Source organism: Pinus tabuliformis, chromosome 1_2 (genome assembly GCF_031772625.1).
Source record: "Pinus tabuliformis cultivar Carrire ecotype Pingquan chromosome 1_2, CPIR1, whole genome shotgun sequence".
NCBI lineage: Eukaryota > Viridiplantae > Streptophyta > Pinopsida > Pinales > Pinaceae > Pinus > Pinus tabuliformis.
In genome coordinates this window covers 335,980,042-335,992,105 of record NC_142298.1, presented here as the reverse complement: position 1 = coordinate 335,992,105, position 12,064 = coordinate 335,980,042, and the positions used below count along the sequence as shown (strand labels likewise).

Here is a 12,064-nt window from a genome sequence, read left to right as displayed (position 1 = left end):
ATTTCCGGTGGAGCAGGTCGATTCCGCGTGGCAGCATGAGGTAAATCACAATTTTTATAAGTTTTACGTTAAAATTACTCTCCAGCTTTTTTTGCCAAGGCTCTATGTGCACTGACAGGCTTCGTCCGCAACTCCGAGCGATGCTAAACCCCAACCCAGGTAAATATATTTGTTTTTATTGCAAGATTCATATCGGTAGTCAAGTTATAATTGATTCCAATTCTCATACCAAATGTTCTCTGTGTAGGTACACATACCGGTGATTCGAACTCTGCTTGCGGCACGGGCCTTTTTGTGTGGCGCCAACGCTCTAAACTAAGATTACTGTTCTCGTTTCCCAGGTGGGTTTGGATTCAGATATTTCCTATATTTCGAGCTCTTAGAGCCAGCCTCCCATGAAGAGAGGGTTTTTAGAAATGTAATTAAACATGATTTTAAGCCTTGCGGCAGGAATGCTACTGCTGTTGGTGATTGTATTTAGTTAATTTTGAAATGGTCAGCCTTTGCATTACCAATACAATAGTTTGGGCTAGCGGTTTCGTTCCAAGAGGTTTCTATAAGAATCCAGACTGTACATTTTTGGCATAACGATTATATGCTAAATGTTGTATCTAAACCACCGTGATAACTCGACTTCTCATATATATATTGAGATTTGAATTTATTTATGTACTGGCTTAATTCCATGAACTGAACATCTTTGGTTATTATGTAAATGATTCGACTGATAATATGTCTATGGCCGTCATTACTTTGTTTTCTAAATATAATCGTTTCAGTCATGCTCGACTATTGCTTATGGTGTAATAACTAAGAGGTTTATGGTTTGAAGAGAGCCTGGGTACTTGGCTCATGGTGAGTTCTCTCCAGAACTCGACCGAGAGATGATAAACCCTAACTCATCACTATTTACAATCCAAAGCCATAGGAAGGTTTGATCGATTATATTGGTATAGATTTCTTTTGTCATAAATAGGTGGAAGATAACAATGTAAATTCGGGAAACTGATATTTTATAAATTGGGTATGTTTTCCAAAGGGCTGTGTAAAATCTAGTGATGTAGTTAGATATAGAAAAACCAGAACAGAATATGGATTCTTTGAACCAAGTCCTTCACTATAATTAATCATTAGAATGTTTACTGTAAATATCATTGCCATGTAAGTAGATATGTTAGTTATTTCTTGTATGCTCTGGTTACATGTAAACATCTGATAGCAATGCAATGTATCAAAAGACAATATTTCTACTCTTTTTAGTGACAGAATAACGTTGATACTATATTCTAGCATGTTAACATGCTTTATGTTGTAACAAGAAATAATGTATTCTTTCCTAGTAATAATTTGTTGACACAGTAATATTACTTATCTGTTTTCCTATGTGAGTGTGATTTATGCACGTAACTCCTTTATTTTGGAAGGTCTCTCCACCCATCCTCAGATATGGCAATTACGTCCAGAATCCCCCTCCAAGCTCTTCCACTTCTGTCAATGATAAACAGTTTGGTACCTTGGGCGTCAGGACCATGTCCAACCTCAAGTCTCGTACCCCACAGTTGTTATCACAGTTTCTTTCCCACTGGCTAAATTTCCCAGCTCTAGGAAGAAAATAATCACAGTATAGTTTTCCTCTCTTTTTCCCAACCCCCTCAGGGTTCTGTCCTTTTTCCTTTTCAAGGAAGAGGGTGAAAGAATTGTCTCTAACTGTTTTTCAGAAGTTAATTTAACTGATTCTCCAGTTCTTTTACAAACTAATCCAAAATATTTTAATTAATATTTAACAACATTTGTTATGGCTTTTCAGCCTAATCGTTTTAACAATTTAGATTAAACTAAATAAAATTAATAGTGGTAAATAAAACTTGGTAATTACCCTCACTGGGTGTTACAGCTCCCTCCCCTTGAGAGAAACGTCATCTCTGGTGTTCTTTCCTTATAAGTAAACAATGTAGGATAGACTTTTTGCATGGTTTCCTCTTCTTCTTAAGTAGCCTCATCCGGGACAAAGTGCTTCCACTGCACTAAATTAACTTGCGTGATGGCTCATCTCCACAAGGTGGTTTCTTTCCGATCAAGGATACGAAGAAGATTTGCCAGAAATTCTCCCTCGGGTTCTAACTGCACATTCATAATCTGCTGTCAGAAAGTTCCTACAAACAACAATTCTTAATATATTGACTTCATTCTACCATTACCTAAATACTTTCCCAGTTAATAATATGCTGGGTCGTACACATATTTTTTTAATAAAGATACATGAAAAACATTGTGGACTCGGATGTGGCTCGAAAGTGCTAGCTTGTATGCCACGAGCCCAATCCGCTCCAAAATCGAAAATGGTCCACGGTGTTAGGGTGCCAACTTAGCATAACCTTTCCGTTGTAAGGTTCTTTTTCGTGGTTTAACCTTCAAGTACACGTGATCCTCCAACTAGAATTATTTATGAGTTATTTTCTTATTTGCATAAACCTTCTGCCTATCCTGAACAGCTTTTAGGTTCTAGCGAACCTTCTTAATGGTGGCCTCCATTTCAACTAACATATCAGGACCCAATGCTAACTTATTATCCAAACTATTCAAGTCCATGGGTACCCGACACTTCCTTCCATACAATACTTCGAAAGGGCTCATACCCAATGATTCATGATGTCCATTATTGTAGGTGAATTCTACAAAGTGGAGGTAATCCTCCCACTTCTGCAGTTGTTTCATTACAAACTATCTCAACAGGTCTTCCAAGACTTGATATACTCACTCTTTCTGACCATCTGTCTTCATATGGTAGGCAGTTCTGAATTGAATCTGAGTACCCAACCCCACAAAGAGGGTTTTCCAAAATGCGGATGTAAATTTTACATCTTTGTCGGAGATCACCACTCGGGGTATCCCATGTAGTTGGAAGATTTCTCTCATAAATATGTCTGCAATCTCCACCGTTTTATAGGTGGATTTTACAGGAATAAAATGAGTGGTCTTGCTCAGCTTGTCCACCACAACCATGATTGAGTCATGTTGCTTCTTAGTACGAGGTAACCTAGTGATAAAGTCTAAAGTGATCGTCTCCCATTTCCATTCAGGGATGGGTAATGGTTGCAACAGACCGACAGGATGTTGATGTTCCGCCTTCACCAGTTGGCACTCTAAGCATTTGGATAAATATTCAGCCACATATTTTCTTAAACCTGGCCAGAAATAAATTTTCTTGATAGAAGAAAATAGTTTTTGGTATCGTGGGTGGGAGGCGTAAGGATTCCTATGAAACTCATCTAATAACAACTGCTTGACAGAGTTCTGGTTAGGAATATAAATTCTATTTCTGAATGTTAACATTTTGTCAGGGTTAATTCCATACTCAGATTGTTTCCCTTTTTCCTGAGCTTCCGAAGCTTGCTTCCATAGGAATGCATATTCTGGGTCTTTGAGGGATGCTTCTCGGATGACCTCTGGTAGGTTAGATTGTGCTTGGCTGAATTGTACTTCATAAATGCAATGTAATTTTCTGCTTAAAGCATCTGCTACCCGGTTTTCTTTCTCCTTGAGGTGTTTCATTTCAAAGTCGAATTCACTCAAGAATGTGGTCCATCTGGCCTGCTGAGCATTTAAATTACACAGGTTAAAGAAACTTGTAAGACTGTTGTGGTGAGTTAATAATACAAATTTCTTTCCCAGAAGGTAGTGTCGCCACATTTTTAATGCATGCACTACCGCGGTCAACTCCATGTCGTAAGCAGAATAACGTTTCTCATAATCCTCCAGTTTGTGTGACTCATAGGCTATGACTTTCCCTTCCTACATTAATACTCTACCGACACCCTCCTTACTTGCATCGGTGCATACTACAAAGGATTTTTCCAAATCTGCTACTTTTAGCACCGGTGCGGTAGTAAGTAGTTGCTTTAGCTACTCGAAACATTGCTGGCATTCCGCTGTCCAGTGGAAAGCACGCCCCTTTTTCTATAGCGTAATCATAGTAAAAAGCTATTCTTGAAAATCCTTTAACAAATCAATGGTAATAACCTGCTAGGCCCAAAAAGGATCTTATGTCAGCAACATTTTTTAGAGTGGTCCATTCCATAATAGTTTCGATCTTGTCTGGATCCACCACTATTCCTTCTGCTAATATAACATGGCCTAGGTACTGGATTTGACTTTTATAAAAATCGCACTTGCTAAACTTTGCATACAGCTGGTTATCTCACAAAATCTACAATACTGTTCTCAAGTGTTGCTCATGTTCCTCCTGATTTTTTGAATAGATTAGTATATCGTCAATAAAAATCAGTACAAATTTATCTAGAAATGGCTAGAAAATGTTGTGCATCAGGCTCATGAAAGTGGTCGGAGCATTGGTAAGGCCGAAAGGCAGTACCACGAACTCGTAATGTCCATAACGAGTTCGGAATGCGGTTTTGCAGATGTCTTCATCCTTTATTCTGATCTGGTGGTAACCAGACCTTAAGTCGATTTTTGAGAATACGCTAGCTCCCTGCACTTGATCAAATAAATCATCAATACGAGGTAAAGGGTACTTATTCTTGATGGTCAGCTTATTTAGCTGACGATAATCAATGCATAATCTTAAGGTTCCATCCTTCTTTCATACAAACAACACAGGGGCTCCCCAAGGGGACACACTAGGGTGAATGTATCCTTTATCCAACAATTCTTGAAGCTGCATTTTGAGTTTTGTTAACTCAGGAATGCTCATGCGGTAAGGATCTTTTCAAACAGGGGCTGCTCCAGGCACTAATTCAATGGTAAAATCAATATCACACCTTGGTGGAAATCCAGGGATGGATTCAGGAAACACATCCATGAAATCCTGAATTACAAGGATATTCTCTAAAGAGGTCATCTTATTTCTTTCATTGTTGTACCCTACTTGGACAACATAAATCTGGCAACCCTTCCTTATGCATCTTCCGAGCTGGTTGGTTGTAATAGGACATAATTTGATGTTTTTCTTGATTCCTTGAATTTCTTTTCGCTGCCCTGACTCGGTAAGATAGCTTACATATTTTTCTTTGCAATCTACCAGGGACCAACGACCTTCCAACCAGTCCATCCCTATTAATACATCATACGAACCCAGGGGAAGGATGTTCAAATTAACATGGATGGGCTGTCCTGAAACTATTATAGGGCAGTTTTCTATTTTTGCAAACACCTTCCTTTCTGTTCTGGTGGCTAGTTTAACTAGACAAGACTTCTTAAATTTACTGCTTTGCAGCTAGAATTTATCTACCACTTTAGGACTAATGTATCTTAGGCTTGCCCCTCAATCAAATAAAATAGAAACAGGTTGATTAACAATCATACCTTCACATTCGATCATGGTTGGCTGATATTTCGCTTGATGATCATCCAAGGCAGCATTAATTCTAGGCATGCTCCTTGCTATATCTCCCACTGTGGAGTCTTCTTGCATGTTCGAAAGTTGTTCAATTTGAGCTTTATGTGGGCAATTCTTGTAGTAATGTGATTGCCCACATGGCCAACATTGGAGTGGTGGTTTTGGCGGTTGATCAGTAGCAGTTTTACTAATTCCCTCTGGCTGTCTATTCTCAGTGTATGTCTGAGCTCTGGGCGAGTTTCTTGCAAATTTTTTGAAAGTTCTTTGCTGATTATTTCTTCCATTTATGACTTTCGGTTGCCTATTTGGTGGTAAGTTCCTCATTTTCTTGCCAATGGCTCCTTTGGGCCCCTCATTTTTCTGTTTCATTTGTTGATAACAGATACGGGCTTTTCGCACTGCATCGTCCATCGTTTTAGGATAATCAAATTCTAATTTTTCCTTCATGAAGTTGGGTAAACTGCTAATAAACCGTTGAATTTTAGCTTTTTCCTCCTGCATATACGGAACATATCACAACAGGGAAGTAAACCGTTTTACATACTCATCCATGGTCAAGGCTCCCAGCCTTAACTCATGGAACTCCTTTGCCTTTTCATCATAGTAACGTTCAGTTAGATATTTATCTTTAAAATGTTTCTAGAATTCTTGCCACGTTACTTATTCCTCATCAATCTTCCTCACAGTTTTAATCTCTTCCTATCGGAGGGTGGCCTTTCCCCATAATTGGTAAACTGTCGTCTGTGCTTTAAGTTTGTTGGTATATTCATAAGTATTAAAATATTTACCCATGTCGATCAACCAGGCTTCCGCTGCTTCTTCAGATTCTCATTCAAACAACAACAGTTTTATTTTCTTAAACTCGACTTGTAATTTTGTCTGCTTCCTTTTTGTCTTTATTTGATCGGAAACGTTATCTAAACGCCCTTCTTCCTCCTCCTTATGGCCTTCTATTGATTCTGCATTATCTTCCCCATTATGGGTAGTTGGTGTCTTCTCCCTATTCTCTGTACTGGGGTCTGGTCCTCGCCAATTTTGTCGGTTGGACAGACTTTTAAGGATCTTCTCCTACTCCTGCCTTAGCTGCTCATTGTCCATCCTCAAGTTCATCATCTCTACTTGTAATTGTTGCACTATTTCAAGCAGGGCAACATTTGCTTTCCGCAATTCTTCTCCCAGTTGTACCCATAGTCAGTTTCTTCTTTTTTGCATCAATACACATACATCAAAAATTAATTGACTATGTTAAAATAACCCAAAAGTCTTAGTATATGAGCCTAGGCTCTGATACCATTTGTAACATCCTTATTTCAACAATTTTTTTTTTTAAATCTAATAATGCAAGCTATATAATTAACGAATTTATGTTAATGTTAAGTGACTCAACTCTATATAATTAACGAATTTATGTTAATGTTAAGTGACTCAACTCTATGTAAAACTCGAGACATTTTTGAGGGATTTTTCTATAAGTTTACGTTACTTATTTAGATCTTAGGTAATGCTATTATGTATATTCAATTAACACAGCGGATTCGTTTAACTCCTCGCTGGACTCCACGTCATTTGCATTGTTGTACACTGCATTAACGCTGCCCGAGCTTTCTTACCTCGAGATGGCCCCTCCTCATTAGGGCGGGAGAGCCCTAAGGCCTTCCTTGAAACCGCCATCCCTCTACTTACTCGCGACACAGTCCAACATTAATTCTCTTTACTTCGGCCGTTCGGAAGAGTCTCGAACCATTGCAGATGGCACATGATCCACCTTTGGATCTACACTGATCTACGGTCTCGATGTTTCAGCGCTGACGGAAGAGGTTAATGATTTTCTTAGGCAATGAGAGGTTCATTTGACTGTTTTGGTTTGGCTCTTTAGCTCTGCAGTGGAAGGGGAAAGGGTGTTGACCTGGTTCATTGATTCGCCATGCTCGTTTCCTCAACCTTACAGGTATTTGCAAACTCTATAACTGATATTTGCAAACTCTATAACTGATAGCTCATGACCTTCCGATTAAATATTTTCTCTGCTATGGTTCTATGCGTATTTGATGGGCAGTTGGCGAGGGTTTTAAGGATGCCCTTGAGTAGGTGCATCTACCATAGAATGGACTCACATTTCCAGTGGAGCGGATCGATTCTGTGCAGCAGCGTGAGGTAAATCATAGTTTTTATAAGGTTTATGTTAAAATTACTCTCCAACTTTTTTGCTAAGGCTCTATGTGCACCTACAGGCTTCGTCCTTAGCTCCGAGGGATGCTAAACCCAAACCCAGGTAAATATATTTATTTTTATTGCAAGATTCATATCGGTAGTCAAGTTATAATCGATTCCGGTCCTCATACGAAATGTTCTCTGTGTAGGTACGCATACTGGTGATTCGAACTCTGCTTGTGGCATGGAGCCTTTTGTGTGGCGTGAGCACTCTAAACTAAGCTTATTGTTCTCGTTTTCCAGGTGGGTTTGGATTCAGATATTTCCTATATTTCGAGCTCTTAGAGCCAGTCTTCCACGAACAGAGGGTTTTTAAAAATGTAATTAAACATGATTTTAAGCCTTGCGGCCAGAATGTTACTCTTGTTAGCGATTGTATTTAGTTAATTTTGAAATGGCCGGCCTTTGTATCACCAATATGATAGCTTCAGCTAGCGGTTTGGTTCCAAGAGGTTTCTACGAGACGCTGGACTCTACATTTTTGGAATAATGATTATATGTTAAATGTTGTATCTAAACCACCGTGATAACTCGACTTCTGATATATATATTGAGATTTGAATTTATTTTTGTACTGGCTTAATTCCTTGAATTGAACATCTTTGTTTATTATGTAAATGCTTCGACTGATAATATGCCTATGGTCATCATTACTCTGTTTCTAAATGTAATCGTTTCAGTCCTGCTGGACTATAGCTTATGGTGTAATAACTGAGAGGGTTAGGGTTTGAACAGAGCCTAGGTACTTGGCTCATGGTGAGTTTTCTCCAGAACTTGACCAAGAGCCGATAAACTCTAACTCGTCAGTATTTACAATCCAAAGAAATAGGAAGGTTTGGTCGATTATATTTGTATAGATTTCTTTTGTCACAAATAGGTGGAAGATAACAGTGCAAATTCGGGGAACTAATATTGTATATTGCGTATGTTTTCGTGTAAAATCTAGTGATGTAGTTAGATATAGAAAGACCATAACAAAATATTGATTCTCTGAACTAAGTCCTTCACTGTAATTAATCGTTAGAATGTTTGCTATAAATATGATTGCCATGTAAGTAGATATGTTACTTATTTCTTGTATGCTCTGTTTATATGCAAACATGTCATACCAATGCAATGTATTAAAAGACAATATTTCTACTCTTTTCAGTGACAGAATAACGTTGATACTATATTCTAGCCTGTTAACTTAATTTTTGTTGTAATAGTAAATAGTATATTCTTTCCTAGTAATAATTTGTTGACACAGTAATATTACTTATCTGTTTTCTTGTGTGAGTGTGATTTATGCAAGTAACTCCTTTATTTTGGAAGGTCTCTCCACACAGCTTTAGATCTCGCAATTACGTCGAGAATCCCCTCCGAGCTCTTCCACTTCTGTCAATGACAAACAGTCTAGTACCTCAGTCCAGTACTTTGGACGTGAGAACCATGTCTAGCTTCAAGTCTCGTACCCCACAGCGATTATCGCAGTTTCTTTCCCACTAGCTAAATTGCCCAGCTCTAGAAAGAAAATAATCACAATACAATTTTCCTCTCTTTTTTCCAACCCCCTTAGGGTTCTGTCCTTTTTCTTTTTCAAAGAAGAGGTGAAAGATATGTCTGTAACTGTTTTAGAGGTTAATCTAATTGATTCTCCAATTCTTTTTACAAACTGATTCAAAATCTTTTAATTAATATTTAACAACCTCTGTTCTACTTTTCAGCGTAATTGTTTTAACAATTCATATTAAACTAAATAAAATTCACAGTGATAGATAAAACTTGGTAAAAACAATTCTTGGCATATCACTAGGTGTTACAGTTTGCGTTGCCGCTTCATTGATATATCGGATCGTGCATGTGCAGTTCGGGTTTTTAGACATCTCGTTCATTTCGAGTTTGAAAATTTATGTGATTTCTCTAGATTTGGATGGGAAAATATTTATCTAATTCATGGTGTGACTTATATGGATGTGGACGGTAAAATATTTTTTTTTATCTAATTTACTCCAGTCTCGATGTGAACGATAAAATATTTTTTTTATCTAATAGACTACAGTGGTCACATGGTTCAAGTTAGGGTTTGAGTTTAGCAAGGATTAGATTCGATTTGAGTCGAATTTTTTTTATAAAATTGAAATGAAGTTCACGATACATATATATATAATGAATTATAAAACAAAATAGTAAAAATTCGACATCAAAAATATTTTACAGACATAAAAAAAACTACAAAATAAATTATAAACTTGAGGTATGACATGAAATTATGTATTTTGATCTTTGAATTCAGTCAATAACTATGAAGTTTTACTTGAAACTCCGGTTTTAAAAAAAATCATGAAAATCTAAATATGCAATACATATCCATAAGCGTATATATCATAGTTACCAAGTTCGGCCGTATCGGCCTTGAAAATTCGAAAAGAAAATTCGGAAATACGTCTATTCGGTTCGGTTCGAGTGAAAATTCGTTAATTCGAATTAGGTACGGGCTCACTTGAATAATAAATTTAATAATGTTATTTTTTATATAAAAAGATATAAATATGATATATTTAAAAAAAAGTTATAACTGGTTAATTGTATATGAAAAATTGTAAAATTTGATTTAAAAAAATAATTGTAAATATAAAATTTAATATTTAAAAAAAAGTTTTATATTAAAAAATTATAATTGTGGTGTAATTTTGTAAAGTTTTTTGTCAATAAAAATTTAATATTTAAAAAATTGAAACTTTTATATTAAAAAGTATATAATGTGTAAATTGTATATTAGAAAAATTGTATTTATAAAAAACAATCAGTTTCATATTAAAATATGGGAGAAAATAGTAAGTTTGTAGTTACTAAAATAATAAATTCATGTAACAAAGATTATTAAATTCTTATATATAAATCTCTGTAAGATATATAATTTCTATATAAAGTGGAAATTTCTATATTAAAACGTATATGAACAGTAAATTGCATATTAGAAAATTTGCAGTTGTGAAAAACTATTAGTGTCATCTTGAAATATGGTAGAAAATAGTAGGTTTATAGTTACTAAACTAATAAATTCATGTAACAAAGATAATTAAATTCTTATTTATAAATATTTGTAAGATATATAATTGCTATATAAAATGGAAATTTCTATATTAAAAGGTATATAAACAGTAAATTGTGTATTAAAAAATTTGCATTTTTGAAAAACAATCAGTGTCATATTGAAATGTGGTAGAAAATAGTAAGTTTATAGTTACTAAAATAATAAATTACAACAAAGATTAATAATTTCTTATTTATAAATATTTGTAAGATATATAATTTGGAATTTTTTCCAAGAACAAAATCAACTTTTGAAAGTGTGCTTTCAACTAGATCCACTTGGAACCACTAAATCTATGAGCATGAATTTAGATTTTAATTATTGATTAATAATGAAATTATTTTTCATTTTTAAAAGAGATATTAAAATGTATGATTTGAGGTAATTACTCTTTTCTAAAAATAATATAGGTTTATGGTTTTTTTTATAGAATTATATAATATTAAATATATTTATAGTATTTTCAATTGTTTTAGTTTATAAATAATTAGTTCAAGTAGATAGAAAGAAAAAATATAAATTTATTTTTTTAAATAATTAAAATTTATAGGATCTATATTTTCGAATTTTTTCCATATTGAATTTTAAGTAGTCAAATTTTTTCCGTATCAAATCGAATTCGAATTTGGTAACTATGGTATATATACAAGAATACTACTTACGTTCCATGTAATATATTCGAGAGTCTTTTATAAAAGTATGACATATGTTCGTACGTATCAATCTCAAATTGCCCATCTAAATTTTACTTGTGAATAGTAGTTTTATTATATCACGGTCAATTTTAATAATACAAGTTTCTAAATCCGTGAAACTTTTCAAAATGTCATGTACCTAAGTAATTATAATAAAATAGTAATTATAATAAAATAAAATAATAAAAAGAAAAAACACTTAATTAAAATTATCTAAAGCATATGCTTACATGTTCCCATCTCATAACTTTTAAAATTAAATGTCCAACTTCCTCTTTTCTCTCACAATTTCAATAACTACATTTAATGAGATACAATAAATATGTTACATTAAAATTAAATCAATTTCTAGATACTAAACCATAAACAATATTACAAATTTTAACAATTTTTTAATTATTTCAAATAATTAGTCTCAACTTTAATTTACGCACGGACTTCATGAAAGCAATCAATTAACTCGAGTTCGAGGGCAAGGCCGAGCTTTATCTTCTCCGCTGCATTTTCATTTTTAATTTTTTTTCGTACCTGTGTGCTAAGGCTCAGTTTTAATTTAATCCCGGATTTATGAAAGGAATTAATTAACTAGCACACAAGTATTTAATTAATGGTAGGATTAATTTTTCTGGAGATAGCACAAGATTTGAACCTAAGACTTCTGGTTAAGTGAGATTTTATTTTCACTGCATTGTCAATTGAGTTGTCCCAAGAGAATGTCTGAGAATA

The 12,064-nt window shown here is 34.8% G+C and overlaps 1 protein-coding gene and 1 long non-coding RNA gene across 2 annotated transcripts in view; one reads left to right on the top strand and one right to left on the bottom strand.

The window, feature by feature from the left end:
* The window catches only part of LOC149205746 (aldehyde dehydrogenase family 2 member C4-like), a 117,996-nt gene extending 112,229 nt beyond the window's left edge, over positions 1 to 5,767 (bottom strand). The window contains exon 1 of the mRNA XM_089397493.1: positions 5,323 to 5,767. Within this exon, the coding sequence (XP_089253619.1) occupies positions 5,323 to 5,767 (445 nt within the window). The remainder of the gene's footprint in view (positions 1 to 5,322) is intronic.
* Positions 5,768 to 7,045: 1,278 nt separating this feature from the next.
* Positions 7,046 to 8,131, top strand: LOC149205745 (uncharacterized). The gene is made up of 4 exons (XR_016252486.1): positions 7,046 to 7,304; positions 7,413 to 7,510; positions 7,588 to 7,628; positions 7,811 to 8,131. It is a non-coding gene; the product is annotated as an uncharacterized LOC149205745 (long non-coding RNA).
* The last annotated feature ends 3,933 nt before the right edge of the window (positions 8,132 to 12,064 follow it).